The sequence below is a fragment of the Sorex araneus genome, chromosome X (assembly GCF_027595985.1).
Source record: "Sorex araneus isolate mSorAra2 chromosome X, mSorAra2.pri, whole genome shotgun sequence".
NCBI classification, from domain to species: Eukaryota; Metazoa; Chordata; class Mammalia; order Eulipotyphla; family Soricidae; genus Sorex; species Sorex araneus.
In genome coordinates, this window is record NC_073313.1 from 242339909 (window position 1) to 242364202 (window position 24294).

The following is a 24294-nucleotide window of genomic DNA, read 5'->3' on the forward strand; positions in this document are numbered from 1 at the left end:
TAAGACTAATTATATCAGAAGTCACTTGAAAGGTTATGGTTCAAGTTTTTCTCTCTAGAAGTCCTGAACAATTCCTTTTAGACTGTGAAGGTGATTTTCCACCTGCCTTCTCATCTTTGTTGCCTTACAAGGCAATCCTTCTGTTATCTTGTATTTCAGTTTTGTATTCATTAATAAGAATTTATATTTGCTTATCCATGCTTAATAACAAACATTGCCAAGAAATACATATTTGAGAACTTTTTCCTGAGAATATCTAAATCAAGAAGATTTATATTTCAGTATTTTAAAGCATTGAGTTTTAAAAATTACTAAGCTTTTAACATGATAATATTTCTCCAATTCAATCAGTTAAACCCCCTATACTTTTTTAAAAAGGAAATAGATTATTATAATGAGATTAATCCAAGTACTTTTCATTGAACTTGAGCAGAAATTCCAATAGCCTATTGATTTAAAATTGTGTCTTTGTTATATTTTACAAAGATAAGGTAATGTAAACTTCAGAGCTTCTGACCAAGATTTTATCATACTTTGTAAATATTGTAATGAATATCTTCTTCACAAATTCCTTATAAAATGATAGTTAAATACAATTTCACAAAAATGTTATCTAAATTTTTTTATAGAAAAACTTTGTAAGAAAATGGAATAAAAGGTCTTTCTTGATATTTAGCAAGAAATAACTTCTCTGGAATAAAAATAAAAAAGACCATGTTTCCAATCTTCTAAGACCTAAAAATGATAGGATAAAAAAATTATTCATCTATTATGATTAAATTATACCAGGAATCCTACTACTGCTTCAAATTTTAACCTCTTATAATATTCCTTTATTTTTTAATTTGCCAAACCTCTTGATTTTTCAGAATAGTGATATAACTTAAATTTTCTTTTAAGTTACAATTAAGGTATCAATTAAGTCTCATACTGACCTTCCCTAATGTGACTTTCATGCTTATATATACTCATTTTGATCCTTTAGCCTCCACTTTTTTTTAACCTAGAGGCATCTTTCATTTTCTCCATCCATTACATTGTTGTGGAATTTCTTATAATCTCATTTATTTCCTCATTTTGGCTTCTTCAAAATACCAGCTAATGTCTGCTACTAGTCATCTTAAATCCTCTTTGGATTTGGGTGAAACCAACACCTATTCTCTAAAAGGTCATTATCTGAACTATGAATGAGTTGCCCATATCATAAGAGAAATAACTAAGGTAAACAGGAAATACTTTAATTTTTGCAGTACTGTGAAACTTTATTAATTTGGACAAATGATAACAATTTCCAAAACTATAACATACAGATATCTATTAAAACTAGAGGGGATGTAAATGCTGTTATGCCTATTATATATACAAAATCATGTCTTAAACAGAAAAATACTACAGAATGTAATTCCGTGAGAGAGTTAGGAGGTCCACTATTGTTCTTAGGGTCTTTCAGTTCATTCACTCTGTGACCTTCAGTCGCCAATGTTTAGTGACTCTATTTGTTCTGCTGATAGGAATTATTCTCTTTCCCCTTGCCAGAGGGCAAAATTACTTGCTAGCTCAAATGAAATGCAGTCTAGCGTTTTCCATCCTAATAGAGGTTGGCCTTCCATAAGGTCAACCTCTATTTAAATATGAATACAGAAGTAAACAAACTTAACTTGCCTTTCTTTTATGCCTCTTCTTTGTTTCAATCATCTTTTCCTTCTGACCCTGTAAGAACACACTTGATACCCACTGCCTATACCACCCCCCCACACACAATTATTCTCTATATTAAATCTATTCAAATTAAAGCTGAGCTGTTATGTATCTTTCCATTGCACAAAGCCTTTGAGGTTTTTCGTAAACCTGTATTACCAATCCTCTCACCTACTTATATTTTATACGTTAAGCTCTCTTGCTGAGATATTAAAATCTTGATCTTAGTGAAAATACTGAATCCTTTCTGAGGTCAGCACTAGACTTTAGCTTTGGGTTTTCCCTGCCAATCAACTCTTCAGATATTAAGCCCCTCACACTCTCAACGTCCCTCTGTTCACTACTTATGAAGGAGGAATTTACAGGGCCCTGACACCAGTCAGCAGGGATAAATAGAAGCTTTGCCTCCCAGAGGCTTTGGTCTTAAATGATGGTATCCTTAGCATAAGCTGGTACCTGTGACTTTTTCACTTTTCTTCCTTTATTGCAGGCCCAGAACTGCCTTACTAAGCTATACAAGCTAGATAAGATGCAGTTCCGACAAACCATGAGAGACTATGTGAACAAGGACTCTCTAAATAATGTAGTGGACTTCTTGCATGCTTTGCTAGGATTTTGTATGGAACCAGTCACTGACAGTAAGTAAAGCTACATGGACTTCTAGGAGAAACGCCATGTAGAAAAGCAGGTAGAGTTTCAGAGTCACATTAAATTTGTGAGGTAGTATTGAAAGGCAAATATACTCCTCTCTCTCTCTTCTTTCTCTCTCTGTCTTTATGTCTATATGTGTGTAAGAGTAAGAATTAGTTTGCACATCATATTTTGATGTCACATTGTGGATGTTTTCTGAGGTTAACTTTTGTCAATACGTGGGATTTTAATGAATCTATGGCATCCTTATATCATGGTGTTCAGTGATGTTTTTTCACAGAAAAAGATACAGGAAAGAATATTATGTAACTAGTAAGCATAGTAATACACTGTTTTGTTATGTACATACACCTATACACATATGCTGAATTAGGAAAAAGTAGGCAAGTGGATCTGTGTTTAGTTCTACAAACTATTCCATAGATTTAAATGTCATGGCTTTAAGAGAAGATTATCGTTGCATTGAGACCTATGTTGTAGAGAGGAGCCAGTGGACACTAACTGTATTGATAATACACTGAACACCTTCTCTTGAATTCAATGCAGTCATAAAATCAAAGTGATGCATGAACTCTGAATAATTGAAAAAAAAAGATTTTAAAAATTAAAGATTTCAGCTGCAATAGTCCAGAAGTAACTCATAGATATGAGGAATCCACTGGCAGGGCCACGGGATACCTCATGCACAGGCCAAGAAACTTCAATGACTATGTGTAAAACTAGCATGAAAAGTCTCAGAGATGGTAGGCTTGGTTAAACAGTATATCACATATGGGTGAATTAGGAAGCAACATTGAGAAAGGCTTTTACTCTCGTATGGTGCCTAAAAGGACTCTGCCAGCATAAAATTACTGGGTGAACACCTGGGCAGCTCTAAGCAATTGCAGTCTCCTTTTGCATCAGTGCCTGTGATGAGCAAGGAGTAAAATTGCCCAAAACTCCTCCACTTGTCCCTCTGATTGCGTAATTCACCTGATTGGCTATACCTCCCTCACTGAAGAGTGATTAAACAATTTCCACTGAGAAGGCAGCCATCATTCTTCACCACCCAGTAAGGTGAATCAAATTAAATTTTTCTTCACTGGGGGACCAGTTAGTATATCGTTACGTCCTTTTTAGTGATCATCAATTTTTTTAAAAAAATAGGTTTAAAAACCTTTCTTTAGCATCAATTGTTAATTCCATTGTGAAATAATGATGTCTTAGTTTAAATATTCCACAAATTGGATGGGATGCATCAGGGTAAAGATGGTGAAGGAGATTGTGAGTCATTCATCTGCTGATCTGCACTGTGATGAGGTGATTTGCATCCTCTGTCTTTTGTGTTTTGTGTGGTCCTCCAAAACTCCTGGGTGCTAAGTCTGTCATTATTTCTCTAAACTGTGTAACTTAGTAGAAACATTGCTTTTGATTGGTGCCTTTGTTTTCCAGACAAGGCTGGGTTTGGCAATAACTTCACGACTGTGGACAACAAATCCACAGCCCAAAATGTGGAAGGCATTATTGTCAGTGCCATGTTTAAATCTCTCATCACCCGCTGCGCTTCGACCACACATGAATTGCACAGCCCTGAGAATCTGGTGAGAAATTCACCTCTTCTTCCTACATGATTTCTTGCTCTGCTCTGAGAATATTGCTCTTGCTGTGATCATAAGATCAGGAATTCTGTAGTTTCTCAGGGCTACACTGTTTTCCCAGTGTTCCCAGTAACCTGTCTTCATCTTCCATTTCAGAGGCTTGGTGGAAGTTAGTTACTCTGAGCTTTTGGGAAAGAAGGTGCTAGAGTATGTATTGGTTCATGAATTATTAAAGAATGTTAAAATATTTCTTAAACTACTCTTATTTTAAAAATTAATGCAAATGTGCTGTGAAGCTGGTTTTGGTTTTTGTATTTTCTGTTGCGAAGTGTTATATTTTATCTACGCTTCATTAAAGACTGTTAATTAGACCACTGGAGGCCCAAACAGTAAGAACTGCACTATAAAACGTTAGTTGCTAGCTGAATTGTTACCAAAGTGATTGTGGTTTGGGATTAAAAATAATATTTTGAGGCTGATGGATCTGAAATGAAAAGATGAATTTAATTTTTCCTGGAAAGTCGTGAAACGTTTCTTACAGTCTATTAGGCACTGATTCATATACAGATATCAGCCCAGTTAGACATATAGACACTCTGTGCTAATTTACCTAAGTCAAGAAAATTATTTTAAGGTTTTTCATTTTTTTGTTGGTTTTGACAGTGCTCCTTTATGCCCAACGACTCTTGGTCTGGTGCTTGCTTGGTGTTTGAGACTGAGATCAAACTTAAGAACTTGTGGATGCAAGTTATATATTCCATTACCCTGAGCTATCTCTTTAATCTTTTTAGGGTATTTTAAATCATTAAAAATATTAATTCAACTTGAGCTTAAAAAACAGATTCAACCCCAAGGAGATTTTATTTTATTAACTGTCATAGTCACCACATATGTATTAAGCTTGCTAATAGAAAGAAATAACTTAAAAAGTTGATTGCAAGTGCTTACATGTCTTAGCATACAAAGACATGTGTAGAAAAAACAAGTTTCTTCATTTTCTTTTTATCACATTCAGTTTGACTTAAAACCACTGTTTCAATGGAATGACTGGCAGTGCAGCCTCATTTTTCTCTTGGGTTTCCCCTCTTCCCAAAGTAATACAAAGATCTCCACAGGCCCTAGGGCTTAGGAAGACTCTATTGGTCTCAGTCATGCATCCATGCCTTTTCTGTCAATTAGTGCTTTTCACGGTGTGCCTATAGCTGGCACTCTGTTGAAAGCAGAACCCTATTTCTTGGCTGCCTAATCCTTTTCATAGAGGAGAAGCCAAAGAGTAAAAATATACAGGGCCCCGTTGCCTACAGATCCCGAAGGGTACTCTCTGCACACTTTGTTTAATGGCTCCTGCTTCATCCTTTCTGAAGATCATGGACATAATTAGGTTTTGAAAATCCAAGCTATCAAACTTAGTAGGATTTTAGTTTCTATGTTCTTTGCCTCGAAACCCTCCTAAGTCAAAGAATACAGAAATTATCTCCTTAAATTTGGGAAAGAGAAGTGGAAGGGGGGATTTTGGGTTCAGCCCTTAATAGATAAAAAATGAGCCCTGCATATATTTTAAAATGTTGATTCACCACTATGTTGGTTTTAAAAGGCCTGTATCAGCTTTAGCTTATGGTCAAGTTCATTTTCCAGTTGACTGCAAGATAAAATTAAATGAAAAATATTCATAATAAAAATACATAATCTTTTATTTCCCAATATAAGCACTGCTAGAATTGTCTATAGAACTTAGCTATTTTTTCCACAGTGATGCAGAAAATTAAAAACAGCTAAGTAAAGTCTGAAATGTCTAGTAGTCAAAACAACATCGTAATTACTCTTTCTATGCAATTCTCTCTCCAGAAGTCACATTTAAAGAGATCATTGAAAATTGAGAATGCAGAGGTTATAAATATAATGTCTTTCTAATTATACAGAAAACTTTCTCAATATGAAGCATGGTGACCTTTTTTATTTCATGGTAGAAATGACAAAGTTCTTGGTAATATTATGATGGAAACAATCAAGAGATACCATTAGTTTTATGAGAGTAAATTCTCTTTCTTTAGGATCCAGTTTTCCTCCATATGAAAGAAGTCACCTTCTTCTTTTATTGTGAACTATTTTATCATCACAAAACTATTTTTTCTTTCCCCCAAATATCCTTCTTGCCTCCTAACAGGGACTGTATTGTGACATCCGTCAGCTTGTCCAGTTTATCAAAGAGGCTCATGGCAATGTCTTCAGGAGAGTAGCCTTAAGTGCTTTGCTTGACAGTGCTGAAAAGTTGGCACCAGGGAAAAAGATCGAGGAGAATGAGCAAGAATCCAAGCCTGTAGGCAGTAAAAGGTTGGAAGCTTGAGGTCTATAACTCTTAGCACTTCGCCTTATTTCTTACAGTACAGTCTTTGTATTGTAGGATATGCAGTACATATGGTTCTTGATGTGACTTGTAAAGCGAGTACAAGTTATGGTGGCACAACCTTGTATAAGTGATACCACTGTTGATGGTCCATCTAAAAGCTTAGCAATAAAATGTAATTACTGTTAAATAATTCCTAACTCTATATGAATCAGAATTCAGTTGGTCAACTTTTATACAGTTGAACTTCACTTCATAATTTTTAATTATATGGTAAATTGTTATCAGTATTTTGGTCTTTGCTATAAATAATATACATTCTTATTCAGAAGAATCACAATTATATTAACTTATCCAATGTAGTAATATTTTATACATGTCAAAAGACACATTATTGACGAACACACCTTGTTGTTTTTTCTTCTATCAAACATAAATTTGCCTACTTTATAAGAATTGCCACTCATGAATATGAAAAGAAACTTCTAGGTTTTAAACCCTGCTTGGAGTTAATGACCCTGTTTGAAATGACAGTTGTCTTTTGGGACAATAAGATACCTAGATTATGCATCAAACAGAAGCATATGAATCCCATACTGCACAGACTGAAAATGACTTAGAGTCTGCATATAGTGGATCTTTGAGAGAGGGTTTTGCTTTATGAACTCTAAGAATTGAGAGGTGATATCTGACTATGTTATGATTGGTGGCTTGCACCATTTGCATAGGTCAGAGGCAGGAAGCGTTGTGGATAAAGGCCAGATGTCTTCTGCGCCTGAGGAATGTCGCAGCTTCATGTCCGGTCGCCCATCACAGACTCCGGAACAGTAAGTAGTAGTGTTGGTTTGTCTCCAATGCGGTGGGATGAGTACTCTACACTAAAATAAATTACGTTTTGTAAGCAATTGTTTATCATTTCCTTTGACTTTTGCCTTTCTTCTGTCTTTTATTTCCCCCACACCAATGCTGCAAATCTTTATAAATTCAAATCACAAAAAACCAACGTTGAATCTTTTCATGTATTTTTAAATGTATTTCCCAGACTATTCCTCATTTTTTTCCTCTTAGGCACATTCTTTCAGAAAAATCTCAAAAAAATATGTATTTTTATATAGGGTGGGGCAACATCTATATCATTGTTTTAAGTTACTTAAAACTTTTAAATTTCAGGCTGGTCAATGTGTTCAATAATGCTTCCTTCCTCAAAACCTAATTCTAACTTTTCCCATAAGAACATTTTTAGGGGTATAACAAAAATCCAAAAATAAGCTAAAAAAATTAATACGAATGGCAAATTACTGTTGATACATATCCATAAGATTAGTTAAGAAGTTTTCACACTCTAAGTTTGTCCCAAAACAGGAGAAAACTTATTCCTCAAAAATAACGTCAGTCGAGCTAACCTAGTCAGTTAAATTTTTAAAAAATTGATCATCATGTGATTACATGTTCTAAAGAGCAAATTAGTCTCTTCCACATTCTGCAAACCACTTGATTTCTTAGCATTTAGCATGTGTCTGTTTTTCCCCTTGAACCTGAAGTTACATAGTTTTAACATGCTCTTATATAAGAACTTTTTTTTTGGAACAATGTAATAGAATGTCAGATATGGAACTCCTCACTGATTCAAGGGATTGAGTATGCCAGTAGTATCTCTTTTTAAACTCTGATGAAAGGTGGGTGGATGGTTCCAAGTTTTCCATTATTTCTTTTTCTTTCTTCCTCTCCCCTTCTATTCCTGCCTATCTCCTTCTTAAATAAAAGTCACTTTAACTATATCATACTAAAAGAAATTTTATATACAAGTTTCTCTGATGTTCATTGATAGAAATCAACTGTACTCAATGAACATATCAGCTAAAACATCTGACTGAGATAGCTGGTAAGTTAATTAATGCTCCCTTGGATATTTTCCTACTCAGACCAAGTAGCCATACATTCACATTCTCCCAAAGTAAGATCTGCCAAAAAGGCAACATTAGACTATTTGTTTTCTATTGCTGATTATAAGTAGCATATGATGTTATGTTATTTGGATTTCTGAAATTTGGAATTCTGAAATTTTAATAATTAAGTGTGGAAGGATTTCTGCCAAAAGCCACTGGATTCCAAGATTTGTCTCTGAGATCATGGCTTAAGCATCTTATTGAGGCCCGTCCATTGGTAGCAACTCAGGGTCTCATTGGGGCAGGGGAAGAAAGGATCAGCTCTACCCGCATCCCATGAAGCCCCTTGTTTCTCATCACTGTAGGCCCCTACCTGGCTTCCCATTGGTCTCTGGAAGATGGTGGGCCCTGAGCTGCCAGGGGAAACAGGCAATGGATGGGCACCTTTCCGACCTGGGGTGGCCTGGGGCTGGCAACCTAAGGTGGAGTCCGGATGCATTTCTGCCGAAAGCCACTGGATTCTGAGATTTGTTTCTGAGTCTCTGGGATCCACGCTCATAATATTTTAAAGAATAAAATATTGCCACAGCTTTTATTTTACAAGTACTGTCGAATTTTCTGTTCTCCTCCAAAATTTGTTAGTAAATTAATATGTGAAAACCCCACAAATTGCATCATGTTAATAGAACATATTCTATAATCTTTTCTCTACCAATTACTAAAATAATAAATGCTGCTCAAGTAGATGAATGTGGAAAACAGAAAACATAGGGAAGAAAGGCAGTTTTAAAACTAGAGCAGCATTGGGGGCCAGTGTGATAGTGCAAAGGATGAGGTAGGTGTTTGTCTTGCACACAGCTGACTCAGATCCAATCCCCAGCATGCCATATGCTCCTTTGAACACTACCAGGAGTGATTCATGAGTGCAGAGTCAGAAGTAACCCCTGATCATCTCTGGGTGTGGTCCAAAAACAAAACAAAACTAATCAGCATTAACTAGACATGACAGCTGGAAACTTTTTACATAATACAGTGGGAGCACTTTTGAACATGTGAGCATTTCAACACACTAACATGCTCACACATGAACCTTAAAAAAATTAGCCGTTACCCTGTTTAAATCATCCAATTACTACCTTATACCTTTGCAATATATCACAAGTATATCTAATATCAATAATCTCATAAAACAAGATTTTAGTAACTGCAGAGTATGCCCACGTTTGAGTGTCCTATCTTTTTTGAATTGCTTCCTGGAGTGTGTCAATTAAATTGCTTTAAAATTTTCATGTCTATCCATTATACTTCAGTGAGCATTAGATATTCTTATATTTATTGCATTTGGTCTGTTCTGTCATTTCTTTGGGATGACTTTTTAAACTGGATTTCTTTGCCACAGATAAAAATTAAATCTAAAATAACAAACATATTATCAATTGACTTTAAAAATTTTTATTATCCTATCTCATCATAGTGGGAAAGTAACCATTTACTTATTTTCCTTTGTAATTTTTTCCAATTTAATAAATGAAAATAGGAATCTCATTTCAAATACATTTTAAAAAAACTATTATTCCTCAGTAGATTAAATGTTGCATATAGTTGATCTCTTGCCTTTTTCCTCTTGTGGAATGATCTATTCAAGAATCCATATGGAGATACACAATTTTTCCCTATTAAGTTGGTCTCTTTTTTTCACTTTTAAACATATCTTATGTTTCTTTGAGTTTAGAAGAACTAATCAATATTCTGAAAATTAAGTAAATAATTGTAAAACAATAAATTGCCTGAGAATTATTTTATCATTTTATCTATTAAATCATTCAATCATTTTTCCTGAATATATTTAGTGCCATAATTTATACTAAGCTGCAGTGGAGGTAGGAAACAGGATAAGGTACTACAGTGCCTCTGGAAGTTTAAAAAAGTAGTTAAATATTTACTGACATGCTAAGTGCTTTAGCTACTGTGACTCACATCCTAGAATAATACCTGCAATAATATTTAGTGCTCATAAAAAGGTTGAAAAAAAAAGCAATCAGCTTCATTTGACAGCTGAAACATGACTGTCTCCATGAAGAGCTCAGGAAGTAATCCTTGGTTTATCCTTTCACTCCTACTCTTGCCAAATCCCAGCCCACTAAAGCCCATCCTGCATGATTTACCTAAATGTCATTGACAGGAAGTAGAAAAACTTTACGGAGATTTCCCATGTGTTGTTAGACTTTTAATCCCATCCACTGCTTGCTTTCAGCGATGAACAGATGCAAGGAGGCAACCTAGGGCGAAAAGATTTCTGGCGCAAAATGTTCAAATCTCAGAGTGCAGCAAGTGATACCAGCAGCCAATCTGAGCAAGACACTTCAGAATGCACAACTGCCCATTCAGGGACCACCTCTGACCGGCGTGCCCGCTCACGATCCCGTAGAATTTCCCTTCGGAAGAAGCTTAAACTCCCTATAGGTAAAAGTATGTTTGTTTTTATTTAGAGATTCTCTCTTTACTGGCCATGTCCTCCAATCAATCACAATCAAAACCAGAGCAATGCATGGTAGAGTAGAGAAAGAGAAAGCTTTCAAGGTTTAAGGCATAGCTGACTGCATTCATCTATCATCCATTCATTCCTTTTTTTTTTTCAAAAATTCTTTCTCCAACACCTAGGGTATGCATTACCACATGCAAACACAATGTGAATAAGCATCAGAGAACAAAGGTGATCAAAATTGCACAGCACTTGCCTAAGCTGAACTTCTATTTTAGTAGAAATAGTAGCTACTAAAGCAGATAATCAAACAACTGAGTGTAGTGGAAATAGAATAATAATGAGATCTGATCTAAACGAAGGAAGAAGCAGGCACCATGGAAGGCTTCCTAGCAGAAATGACACTGAAATCTATAAAACACTTAAGGGAAAGAAAAGGAAGAGCACACCAGTTGGTAGCAATGAAATGTGCAGATATATGAGGAAGAAGGAAACTGAAAGAACCTCGATGGGAGAAGTGTAGTTGCTTGATTATGATAGAGTGATGGAGACCAGAGCATGTGCGCATGACAGGTCAGCTGGGTCTCTCTTCTATGCAGTCCTGCATAGCCTAGGTGGGATGCTGAACAAGCTAATAACCCAAGCAGTTAAATTTTTTCTAACATAGAAAACATTAAGGGAGCAAGAGTGAATAAGGGAGACCAGATAGAAAATTGCTTGGTAGTTGAGGCATAAGTAATGGTAGGTAAAACTGACATCTAACGATGTAATCAGAGAGAAATAGACTTGAGAGAGATTTAGGAGGTCAGTTCTACAGCACTTACTCGGAAATGTAATTATTTCCATGGATACGGGATGGATTATAATTCTATTCAGAGTCATGTAATTTTATGCATCAATTCTGAACACTTTCATTCAAAGGAATGTACACCAAAATACAATTTGTTTTTACTTCTATTTACATCAAACCATGTAATTTTCATTGCTTGTTGGGCACATGCTGACATTTCTATTTATTTCATTTGGGAGAAACTGCTATAATGGTCTATTTTTTAAAAAAATTATTAAATAGGAAGCTGGCTGAAACGGTCCTCCCTCTCGGGCCTGGCAGATGGCGTGGAGGACCTCCTGGACATCAGCTCTGTGGACCGCCTGTCCTTCATCAGGCAAAGCTCCAAGGTAAACAGGACAATACTTACGTAAAAACATATTGGAGTAGCTGATAGGAAAGTGTCAGGATGAAGAAACGTTAATAAACATCTGGAGAAGGCAAATAAGGAGGAGTTGAAGGACATCGTCAAGTTAAAAAATATTTAAGAAACTTAAATGAACAATGGAAACTAAGATGTCAGTCACTGAAAACGATTGTAGAAAGGAAAAGAAATTTAATTTTAAACAGATGTAATGTCACATAAAATTATATCAGAGCAATTTGACATAAAGTTATGCTACATAAAATTATATTGCAGTATTGAGCATTATGTAAGTATTTTTCCAAACTACTTTCAGATTTTAAAACATGAAAATTTCTGATTTCTCTATGTCCAAACCAGATATTCATTAATTCCATGGAAATTTCTGTTATACCTAGTCCTTAACCATGTGATTTATCCTCCTTCCATTGCTTTTTATATCTTCTGTATCATTCTACCGAAAAGGATAAAAAAGAAAAGTCAGGACAACTTTTCTTAGAAGTGCTTCTCCATAATGTTGTTAAACATTGTAATAATATGAGATTTAGAAAATTTTATTATTCTCAGTTCTTTGTAAATTTTTCATATTGATTTATGGTCTAGTCACTGTAATTTTTAGCATATGAGTTATGTTAATATGTAGATAACAAATTATCTACTTATATTGTTCTTTGAATTTCATTAAAACCGAAACCAATTTTTCTGTTTTAAAATGTCATTTTGCAATTATACAAAAAGTACCAACACTATAAGATATTTAGAAGATACAATTCTTCCTTTGTTATTTTTACTAAAAATTTAATTGAATAGAAATTTGGCAGTTTATGAGGACTTTCCTTAGTTTGCTTTGAAAATGTTGAGTATAATTGCCCAAAGCAACTTATTTTTCAAAGCAAGGATTAATGTAAACATGAAGAATTGCTTTTGAATTTTATTTTTTACTTTCCGTTTTTCTTTTCTGCAGGTCAAATTCACCAGTAATGTGAAGCTTTCCGAAGGTGGACCAGGGAGTGGAATGGAAAATGGAAGAGATGATGAGGAGAATTTCTTTAAGCGACTTGGTAAGTTGCTGCAGCCTAAGTATCACATCAATTTTGTAATCTAACTTTGACTATCAGACTTTTTCTAGAACAGGTTGTTTTCAGAGCGCATCACACAAAACAAAAATTTGGTAGATGAAATCATTTATTTTCTGCTTCCATTGATTGTCACTTCTTTCTTATCTGTTTTGTACTACTATATACATTTCTCTATTAGTTATCAATTTCCTTCAACTGACATTTATGGGAACCTAATATTTTTATTTCCTAGTAGGCCCTGAGTTTATATAGAAATGTAAGAAGTAGCCCCTTCTACTGCTATCCTTTATTACAATCTGAGAGTTTTAAAAAACCTATAGTTGCTTTTATCCACCTTGCTACTTAGGAATTCTGTATATTATATCCCTGACAGGTGGCCAGTCACCTGCTAAGCACTTCTACTAAGAGATAGTTCATTACTTTACAGAGCCATCTGCTCCAGAACAATGTAGTTTTTATTGTTTGAAAGTCTTGTCTTGGGGTCAGAGCTATAATACAGTGGGTAGGGCATTTGTCTTGAATGCAGCCTACATGGGTTCAATTCCTGGCATCCCATATGGTCCCCTGTGCAATACCGGGAGTAATTTCTAAGTGCAAAGCCAGGAGTAACCCCTGTGCATCACCAGATGTGACCCAAGAAGCAAAAAAAAAAATAGTAATAATGTCTTCTCTTACATTCTGAAAAATGTAAGATGTACTTATGTTTAGTTCATAGGTCTGAATTATGACATCTGTAGTGACACACAGTCTCTCACACACACTCTTAATGTATATAATGCTAGTTTTGCATACTGTCCAGTAAATGCTCTCTTTGTTTTTCCTTTAATGGACTTAATGAACTTTGATGGCTTTTAAAATTATGGAATTTTTGAGGGATAGCTTCCTCTATGTAGTTGTCACCACCCTCACCATCAAAGTTTCAGTGCCATCCCAGCCCCAGAAAGATACCAGTCTTCATTCATTCCACTCCTCTTGCTTCATTATTTTAACAATAACCATGGTTTTCACTGTGTTTAGGAGTTATTTTCACTGATTTTGCCAATTCACTTGCTTTACTGACTCATATTCTACGTATTGGTGAAGTCATCCAGTAATTGCTTTTCACTTCCTTTACACTTATAATCATCTCAAATTCTACTTATTTTGTCCCAAAAAACACTTTTTAAAATAGCACAATAACATCCTCTTGTTTATAATACATACTATATCTTCTTTATCCAGTCATCTGTTGATGGGCATTTAGTTTGATTACTCACTTTTGGCCATTGTAATTTATGTTATCCTAATAATAAGTGATGTAGAACATTTTGGTATGACCATATCCAGCACTTCTCAGGGGTGAGTACTGACGCTGTGCTCAGGGATCACTCCTGAACTTGCTTGGGGGTTATTTATGCTCAAATTAATTAATATATTATATCACCTCAACAAAAAGACATTATAATATCAATATGTGGTAAAGTGTTTTTTCTTTGGTATTACTAAAGAGAATTGCAGCAAGGTATATTTGACAGCTGGCTTCACTAAGATAACCAATAGATGAAACATGTAAGATATTGACTTATTCACTATTATTATTTTCTTGCTTAATCACAACCTCAAGAGATTATAAAAATTGAAACCTTTTCAGCATAATATAATAGGTATTATATTTTATAGATGTGATATAAATTAGAGACAAGGGCATAGACATGATTATCAGGTCAGGTTGGAATCCTATTTTTCTGTTGCATTTCTATTTCCAATAGACTGAGCTACTAATCTGTCCCTTCTCTCTTTATCATTTACTTTTAAATTTCCCTCTTTCTCTTCTCCTCTTCTCTGTCTATATCTCACACACTCTCAGGATGATCTGATGCATTTAACTTTATCACCTTTAGGTATACATTTTATAATTACATTGCAGGAATATAAAAATACATTATAAAACATCTCATATAGTTGGTATATATTAAGTACTCAGAAGTGGTAATAAATATTATACTGTAATGATTCTGTATACTCTATAGATTCATAGAAATTTTACTTTCAAAAAAAATTTTGCTATGCTGGTGAAGTAGTCTTTACAGTCTGGGCTCATAGGATTCTGCCAGTCTTCTTAACTGTAATATGTATAATTCTTTGAAGCAGAGAATATAGGTTCTTGCTAACAGAGATTGTTTTGAATACTAATGTTTTGATTACTTTACTTATACTCTTCAACTGATTGTTATATGAAGTTCTTTCTATAAAAAATATGTTGTTTATTGAGGTCAGGGATGTAGCTCAGTGTCAGAGCATTTGCCTTCCATGTATAAGACCGTGGGCTCAATCTCAGGCACTGTACCAAAAAAAAAAAAATGGTAGTTTCTCAAGTAGTAATTGATAAATTGATTTTAGATATTATAAATAGTTATCAAATAAATATTGAAAATAGCATGAAATATGTGTCATTAGTATTTACCTATATTGTCAAATATTATTAATAAATTTATTAAATAAGAACAAGTTTAATAATCATCTACCCTGTCTATTTACATTAGCTGTATTATAAATTTGAGGCTATCACCACCTAACATATTGTTATTATTCATAATCAGAGCTTGCATTGCTATGAACTTTCCCCTTAACACCACTTTTGTTGTCATGAATATGTTCTGATAACACATGTCTTTATTCTTGTTTGTTTCCATAAATAATTTTATTTACTCTTTAATTTACTGGCTGGTCAGTAGTGAGTTACTAAATTTCCAAGTGTTTGAGTTTTTTCCTCATTTCTGTTTGTTATTAGTTTTAATTTTTCCTGCACATCATGGTCTGAGAGGATAGGAGGATAATAATGCAATTTCTTTTTGATTTTGTAGAAATGTTTCGTTACCCAGGATGTGATCTATCTTGGTAAATGCACCATATGCTTTGAAGAATGTGTATTTGACTTTGAAGAAATATATATATATATATATATATACATATGTGTGTGTGCGCTGTGCCCATCTTTTCAATTTCTTCCTTCAGAGATGGTGTTTGTAGGGCTGGGGCAATAATACAGATGGTACAGTGGTTGCCTTGCACATAATTGACCTGGGTTCAAGCCCAGGAACCCAATATGGTTCCTCAAGCCCACCAGGAGTGATCCCTGAACACAAACCCAGGAGCAAGCCCTGGGCAGCACTGGGTGTGCCACTGCATACCCCTCTCCACCAAACACATATGTGTATTATATATATAGTGTATATTGTATAGACTATATATATATGTAATATATATAGTGTGCTTGTTGAGTTTTAGCCTAGTTGATCTATATAAAGGTGGTTAAGTGGTGTTGAAGGCTCCAAGTATTATTGTCTTGCTATCCATAGCTTTCTCTAGGTCTCTTAGCAGTTGTTTAAATGTCTTTATGGTTTCTCATTAGGTATACAAATATTTAGGAGTGTTAATTCTTTAAGGTGAATGTTTACAAGTGTGAATCTTTTACATCTCTTGATCATTAAGGAATGACCCTCTCTGTCCCTTATAACATTTTAAAAAATTGAAACCTATGTTGATGACAACATAGGCTTCAATATAGGTATGACCACTCTGGCCATTTTAAGAGAATTGTTTGTCTGAAATATTTTCTAGACTTTGAACCTATGATTTTCCTGACTATTCAAATGTGTGTCTCTTGTAGGCAGCAGGAAATTGGGTTCAGTTCACTGATCTATCCAGTCACTCTTTTTGTTTGTTTTTTTGTTTCTTTGGAGGCTACACCCAGCAGTGCTCAGGGCTGCTTCTGGTTCTGTTCTTAGGGATCTCCCCAGCAGAGCTGGGAAGACTATATGGGATGCCAGGATTGAACCCTGGTCAACCATGTGCAAGGCAAATACATTATCCACTGTACTATTATTGTTCCAGTTCCCATTCTTCCACTCTTTGTCTCTTGATTAGTGAGCTTAAGTCGTTGAACAATATTAACATAAAGAAGTTTTTTGCCATGATTTTGTAGAAGTTTTGCATGGTTTTAAAGTTTGTCTTGTCTTAAGTGAACCCATTTAATGTTTTTCCCAAAGTTGATTTGAAGGCTGCTAAGTTCCTAAGATGTTGTTTATCCATAAAGCTATGATAGTCTAGCTGGGTAGAGTATTTTTGATGAAGTGTTTTAATTTTTTTTTTTACTACATTCCCCTATTGTCTTCTAGCCTATAGAGTCTCGTTGACTAATTTACTATGAATCATAAAGAAGATCCTATGTATGTAGTTTATTTCTTTCATCTTACCATTTTTAATATGATAGTTTTGACTTTTGTTACCCAGATTATGATGTCTGTAGCATTTATTTGGGGAGGAGGTTGTTTTGTCTAGGACCCTTCAATCCCTTGAATCCTTGAATCAGGTACATGCACTTCTCAACTCTGGAAACTCTTCAACGATATATTTTTCTTTGATAATTCTTCATTGAAATCACTTTCCTGTTTCTCAGGATTACAAGAATTCTTAGGTTGTTTGTCTTTAATTGATTTATACTATAATTACTTCATGTGCTATTCATTCATTTTGAGACTCTTTTCCATATTCTGCTGTTTTCTAGTTTTTCACATTCCAGTTTGAAGCACACTGATTTTATCCCCAGCTGCTATTACTCTGCTTCCACTGAGTTCTTTATTTCACCTACAAAACTTTTTTAGTTTTGTGTTATCTCATTTCTGACATCACGCTTTCTTATACCCATTACATTATTTCTGTGAGCTCATTAACCTCAACAACACGTAGAGTGTTGTTGAGGACAACACTCTAAAGCCTTTATCTAAGAAATTAATGACTGGTTAATATTAGTCTAGCCTTCCTGGGTACTATCTTGACTCAGTAAGCTTGGTATGGCATTATGCTATTTCCCCATTATGTCTGTTGCAGTTTGAGGGTGACTCTTTAGACTTCAGGATTGCCCCCGCTGGAGCTCTGAGGGACTCAGATGAGTGTTACTCTCTTCCTTCCCTATAGATCTATCCTTAGCAATTTTGTTGTTCCTGACTATCTCTTTGGAGTTCTATGTGAAAGTTTCATAGTGACACCAACTGAGTTTATTGAGTTGTTGAGTTTAGGGCCTATATTAAACTCAAAGTTTAAGGGACTAATGCCATGCTCTTTCAGTGTATGATTTTCTCTGATACACGTAACTGTTGAAGGACAGTATTAATAGAACTAAAAAAATTATAAGAAGTATTTGGTGGCTTTGTCAATGCTCAGCGAATAAACAGAACAGTGTTTCGCAAGGCAGCTGTCTAAAGTCAAGGTTGTCTAGGAAATATTTGTAGCTTTTGGCCATGCCTTCTTTATTCCATTTGAGAGTTTCTCTTTATAATTTTTTCCATTATGAGATCCTTCTTGTGCTACTTCCTTTTGCATTTAATGCAAAATATGCTTCAGCAACTAAAAAAAACTGAAGGTGTTAAATATGGAAAATTTGAATATGGAATATTTGTATCTGAGAAAGAAATATACCCTTAAGGAAAAAATACAGGAAATTTTATAATAATATTTAACCAAATTCCGAGGCAGTTTGCATTTATGAAAACTGAAAAATAGATAAAAATTAAAGAGAATTATTCAATAGAGTTTAAAATCCATAACTCATCGACAACACCAATTTAAAAAATTTATTTTTGCTTCGTCAATCTTTTTCATGTGTTTTAAAATCAAATGTCTCTTAACACCTACATATACATTTTTAGTATGATTTTGACACATATTGTAGGTTGCAAATCAGGAATTGGTAGTTATTTTTATACCAATGGATCCTAGCCCCTAACTCTTCTTCTTTTTAAATTTTTTTTTCAGACTTACAAACTTTTGTGATTATGTTTCAGTCATACAATGACTGAGTCATACAATGACTGAGTACCCATCCCTCCGCCAGTACCCATTCTCTACCACCAATGTTCCCAGTATCCCTCCCTCCCACCACTCCCTCCCCCTGCCTCTATGGCAGGCACATTTCCTTTTACTCTCACTCTCATTTTGGGTGTTATGGTTTGCAATACAGTTACTAAGTGTCCATATGTTCGGTCCATAGTCTACTTTCAGCACATATCTCCCATCCCGAGCGAGCCCTCCAAGCATCATTTACTTCATTGTCCCTTCTCTATTCCAGCTTCTTTTTCCCCTAGCATGTGAGGCTGGCTTCCAAGCCATGGAGCAATCCCCCTGGCCCTTATCTCCACTATCCTTGGGTGTTAGTCTCCCATTATGTTACTTTATATTATAAAAATGAGTACAGTCATTCTATGCTACCTAGTTCTTAATGATTTGTTCTCTATGAGCCAAGTGTCTATTTTTTTCTGCTAGTGGAGATGGTGGTTGATATTTCTGTGTGTGACATTCTCCAGGTATATCGGGGCTGATAACTGTAAATATCCTCCCTGGTGTTTGTAATTGTAAACATATCTAGTGAATTTCATAACTATCACAAATATAAGTTGTTTTAAGGATAACTCTAACTCTGGATTTGTTTTTAGTTACAAAATTCTTAAATATTAATGCTTCTTAAGCAAGGCAAATTTGTCTGTGCACAGCCCACAACTGCCATTTGTGATACATTTGAGTGCAGGGCACCTCAACTGAGAGCCAGATGTATACAATCCACCTCTGTGTTTGGTCAGCAGGTAGCAAGGGTGTTAGGAACAAGGTTATTATTGCAGAAAGAGATGAGAAAGCCTTTTTAAAGGCAGATTTGTGTCTTTTCAGTGAGGGTTAGGAGTTGGTAACTCCACATATTAAGCCACAATGCAATTTAGTTATTGTACTACAGAGGATTATGTTCTTAGGTATTGTAGGAACCCTCAGAATCTTGAAAAGGAGGTGGTAAGGTTTTGAAAATCACATTGAGTCTAAGCATAATTTTAAGAAAATTAAAACACAGTAGAAACTATGAAGGAGACATGACATTTAGGGGCAAAGAGAGTACAACAGGTAAAATGCTTGCCTTGTAACAACTGACTTGGATTCTATCCCTGAACTTATCAATTTCTTGGACTGACCCCTGAATACTGTCAGGCATCGTCCCAAAAACCAAATAAATAAATAGAGATGAGATGACATTTGAGTTCATAAAGTGTATCCACCATAAACTTTTAAAATGATACTTTGTATTATACTCCCTAAATGTGCAGACCTTAGATTAGATGCATTAATATAGTAATACATATTATAATTAATATTATAAATTATAAATTAATATAATAAATTTAATGTATATATTTACAGAACTCACAATTCTAAGGTCTCTAATTTGTTAGTGATGGGTCCTGATACTCTGTATTTAAATAATTTCCTGATGAATTCCTTTTTGTTGTCAATCATATAAAGAAATAATGGGTGATGGATTAATGGGATCCCAAACTGCTGACCAGAGCATAGGGTCCGGCTGTCTCTCAGTTATTATCTTAGAGACTTTACAAAGCACAAAATTTTAAAGTTTCACCTTAAGAAATTCTTGCTCTAAAAGTTTAGATGAAATTAAAACACATCCCAGATACTTTGGATAATTTGAATAATTCAAGCAGTCAGAATCTAAAGTCTTTAAAACCTCCCAGTACTCAGTGATTATTTGCATTGTAGCTTGAGTTATCAAGATATTGTCCTTCTAAGTAGTTTATGTAACACATATTACACAATGATTACATCTCCATTAAGCCAGTCTGGTGGTTGGTGATAGGAAGAACTATTATAAATGTTCCAAGAACTTTTACCAGTGTTGGAGAGGAAAGCTGATCACAAAATGATCAGACCCTTTACTTTGAACACTTACGTAAAACCCTGTATTTGCATGTACCATGTGTCACCAGATGCCCAAATGTCAGGGGATATTGGATTGAAACACTGGAGGAGGAGGGATTGGAGTTGGGAAGAAAGTTTTCAACTGACACTAAAGAAAAAGCATTGTATAACTGCAGCTCTTTCAAAATATATAATCCATGACACTTTTTCTCCTTTATTCCTCCACCATGGAAATCCTTTACAGGTTGCCATACTTTTGATGACCATCTGTCTTCCAACCAAGATGGTGGAAAAAGCAAAAATGTTGTCAATCTTGGGGCAATTCGACAAGGCATGAAGCGCTTTCAATTTCTGTTGAATTGCTGTGAGCCGGGGACAATTCCTGATGCATCCATCCTGGCAGCTGCACTGGATCTTGTGAGTTGTCGAAAGAATTTTCCCTTCCCATTGCCCATTCCAATTACTACTGTCAGTGAAGGGAAGTATCAATACCTGATCTAACTCTAACCGTGTAGTTATGTTTGGCTTGCTGTTGTTTTTAAACATTAATAGCAAAAAGGAAGGAAAAGGGTAGTGAGCAAAGAAAAAGAATGGGGGCAACAGATGGGAGGGGAGGAGGGGGGATTAGAAGGGTGGGGGAGAAAGGAAGGCTGGAGTAAAAGCCTTGCACACAGCTGACTGGACTTCAATCCTTGGCACACCACATGGTCCCCTAAGACCTGCCAGGAAAATCATTGAGTACAGAACAAGGAAAGTCCTGAGCATCTCCAGCTGTGGTCACAAAACCAAAGAAAGAAGAAAAAGGAAAAGGAAAAAGGAAATATATGAATATATTCTATGAAATAGAAGCTATAGTATGAGTTCATAAAATAGTGTGCAGGTTCTAAAATAAGATAACCTACATCAAAATTGACCTGACATTTATTTTCTAAGCCTCTATAAAATGAACAATACAACTATACATACATCTGAAGGCTGTTCTGGGAATTAATTGTGATTGCTATCTGATTGAAATGCCTCATTACATTATCTAAAACAGTAACTATACAATAAAGTAGAACACTGAAGATTATATTATTAGTACATATAGTATTGTTAGTGATACTCCTGCTGTATATTAGTTCTTTAAACCTCCTGAGTTATTTATTAATTATAAAGAAATTCATAAAATTAATTTCATTTGGAAGTGATTTGTGTCAGGTAAGCTGGATCCAGATGTAAATTTTTAATAGCCTGATGGTTCTCAGCATTTTCCTTCTCATTTTAATAAACTTCATATGCTTTTAAATTTTGGGTTAAAATGCTATTAAATATCAAGAGATAAAGTCTTTTATTGTCACTTTTGAAAAAGAAAAAATAAAATAGACACCTGGTGCAACAAAGACTGTAAGTATGTCTATAGCTATATATTTTTCCCAGGTTTTATGACACATATGCATTACCACTGGCCACTCACATTACCTTAGAAATCATCCAAACCTCATCATGCAAATTATGGTATTTTTCTGTGACATCTGCAGATCTTAGGTGACAGCAAAGTATGTGACTTTACGCCTGGAATCCAGATGTCACTGTCATCACTGTAAATGGTGAACTGCACTATCATTATGTCTTTAGCCAGTTACCCATTCCTGAATATAGCCTTTGCAAAAATGTATGCCCCAAATTTCAATGCCCATTGATTTATGATATTTAATTCTAAAAGTTTAATGTCCATTTTGCTTTAAGTAAAATGTAAACAGTACAGGTATTCAATGTAACTGGGCATGGTAGAATTTAAACATTCTGAGAGCAAAAACAAGCATTTAATTGATAAGACATGGAGCCAGCCCCATGTTTCCTAGTTGGAAAAATGATAATTAACCTGATAAGTTTGGTAAAAGCCCACTGACCTGTGTGTCTTCCATGTTACTTAAGCACATCTTAATCTAATCCAAAAGAAAAAGTTTCAAATAAGTAGGTAAAAAAAGTTAATAATAAAAGGAAATTTGATGTTTGACAAATAGCTTAGCAGTAGTAACAGCATTTCACTGTATCACTGTCATTCCATTGTTCATTGATTTATTCAAGTGGGCGCAGTAACAGCATTTATTCTGCATTAATATCTACTAATTATTATTTTGTGAGTATTATATTTGAAATTATTAGAATAGTAGATATGGTATAAAATACAAAAAATACTATATGGTTTTGGTTGTGGTGCAAAGTATAAATGGGCAGTACTATATGGTTTTAATTTGATGAAGTAGCAGTGTTTGATTAGGGAACAAAAACAGATGAAAGTCTTGGAATAATGGTGATAGGAAAAGTCATAATAGTAAGTGGAACAGTCCTAGATTCTTCCCAGAGTACAGTGGGATTCCAGTGATTTATAGTTTATTTTATATGGCTTCAGTTACTCAAGGTTAACTATGCTATAAAAATACTACTATAATAAGATATTTTGAGAGACGGGTCACAGTAAATTAACGTTTAGCGCTTTTAGTACTCTTTATTGTAGCTGACATATTTCATTATTTATTCTGCTTCACTTGATTTATGAAATAAACATTGTCATATACATCAATATAAAACAGCATATCTCATATTGTATGCAGTTTCAAACATCCACAGAGGGTGTTGAATTGTGTCTCCAGCAGATATGTTAGTGTAGTGAGTACTTTTAGACTGGACACAGCCATTGAGTAGTGGCAGTTATGTACATATCAAATAGATCAGATTTCCTGTGTGATTAAATTAAAAAAAACTCAGCTTATAAATAATGAACTCAGCCTATATGCCTTCATGGTGTTAGCTGTTAATAACAATGTGATCAAACAATTGGAGAACTGTCATTTTTTTTCACTTTTATTAAGAAGATTGTACTTGTACAGTGATATATTTTTCAGAAATATTAGAGACAGTGTTCTAAGAATAGTAAATTAATAGTTAATATTGATTTTATCAACTGTGTTTTCAAAGGGAAATATTAAATTTCAGAAAGACCAGTTGACAGGTTAGGGCCATCAAACCAGCAAAGTGTCTGTCTAGAGTGTCTAATCTTTCTATTGTGTTGCCTCTCTCATTAAAAAAAAAAAAGTGACATAACATGAGGAATCTGCTTTAAAACATGCAAAAATAAGAACTGATGTACCTTAGGCCTGATACTTTACACTAGATTAACAAATATGACATAAAGGTGCTGTCAAGTGCATTATTTTCTCTATCCTACAATCACAAGTACTTTAGAAAATTTTTGACATGTAAGAAATTTGTAATAAGATTAAGTAAAATTATAATGACACATCATATTATTTCAATTCATTGTTGAGAAACTGGGGGAAAGATATTGACACAGCAGCTCCTAGAATTGGAAGACAATTGGACATGAACATTTGTACAGATGCCTTTCAGTTAAATAAATTTCAGATTTATTTCCCTTGCTTACTAGAAAACTCTAAGTCTCATACTCTTTCAGAGAACCTGAGTTTGAAACCCACACAGGAATATATATATCATAGCAGGGATTCTGTCAAACAGCTTTTTATTTATTCCATTCTACACAGGACACGCAGAGCCTCAAGAGCTGAGGTGACTTTGCTCAAGGTGATATAAACCAGTGGGTATTGAAAATAATCTTAGAGAAAAATCTTCTAATTCCATTTGCTTTCTCT

The 24294-nt window shown here is 34.6% G+C and overlaps 1 protein-coding gene across 10 annotated transcripts in view; it reads left to right on the forward strand.

Moving 5' to 3' along the window:
• UNC80 (unc-80 homolog, NALCN channel complex subunit) overlaps window positions 1–24294 on the forward strand; it is a 253774-nt gene that overhangs the window by 71347 nt on the left and 158133 nt on the right. For 7 of the 10 annotated variants that reach the window (XM_055123362.1, XM_055123368.1, XM_055123366.1 and 4 more), the window contains exons 15-22: window positions 2189–2336; window positions 3781–3929; window positions 6091–6257; window positions 6999–7097; window positions 10411–10625; window positions 11711–11817; window positions 12796–12892; window positions 20886–21058. In XM_055123362.1, the coding sequence (XP_054979337.1) occupies window positions 2189–2336; window positions 3781–3929; window positions 6091–6257; window positions 6999–7097; window positions 10411–10625; window positions 11711–11817; window positions 12796–12892; window positions 20886–21058 (1155 nt within the window). The remainder of the gene's footprint in view (window positions 1–2188; window positions 2337–3780; window positions 3930–6090; window positions 6258–6998; window positions 7098–10410; window positions 10626–11710; window positions 11818–12795; window positions 12893–20885; window positions 21059–24294) is intronic. The other 3 variants (XM_055123364.1, XM_055123367.1, XM_055123369.1) reach the window with 1 other exon arrangement.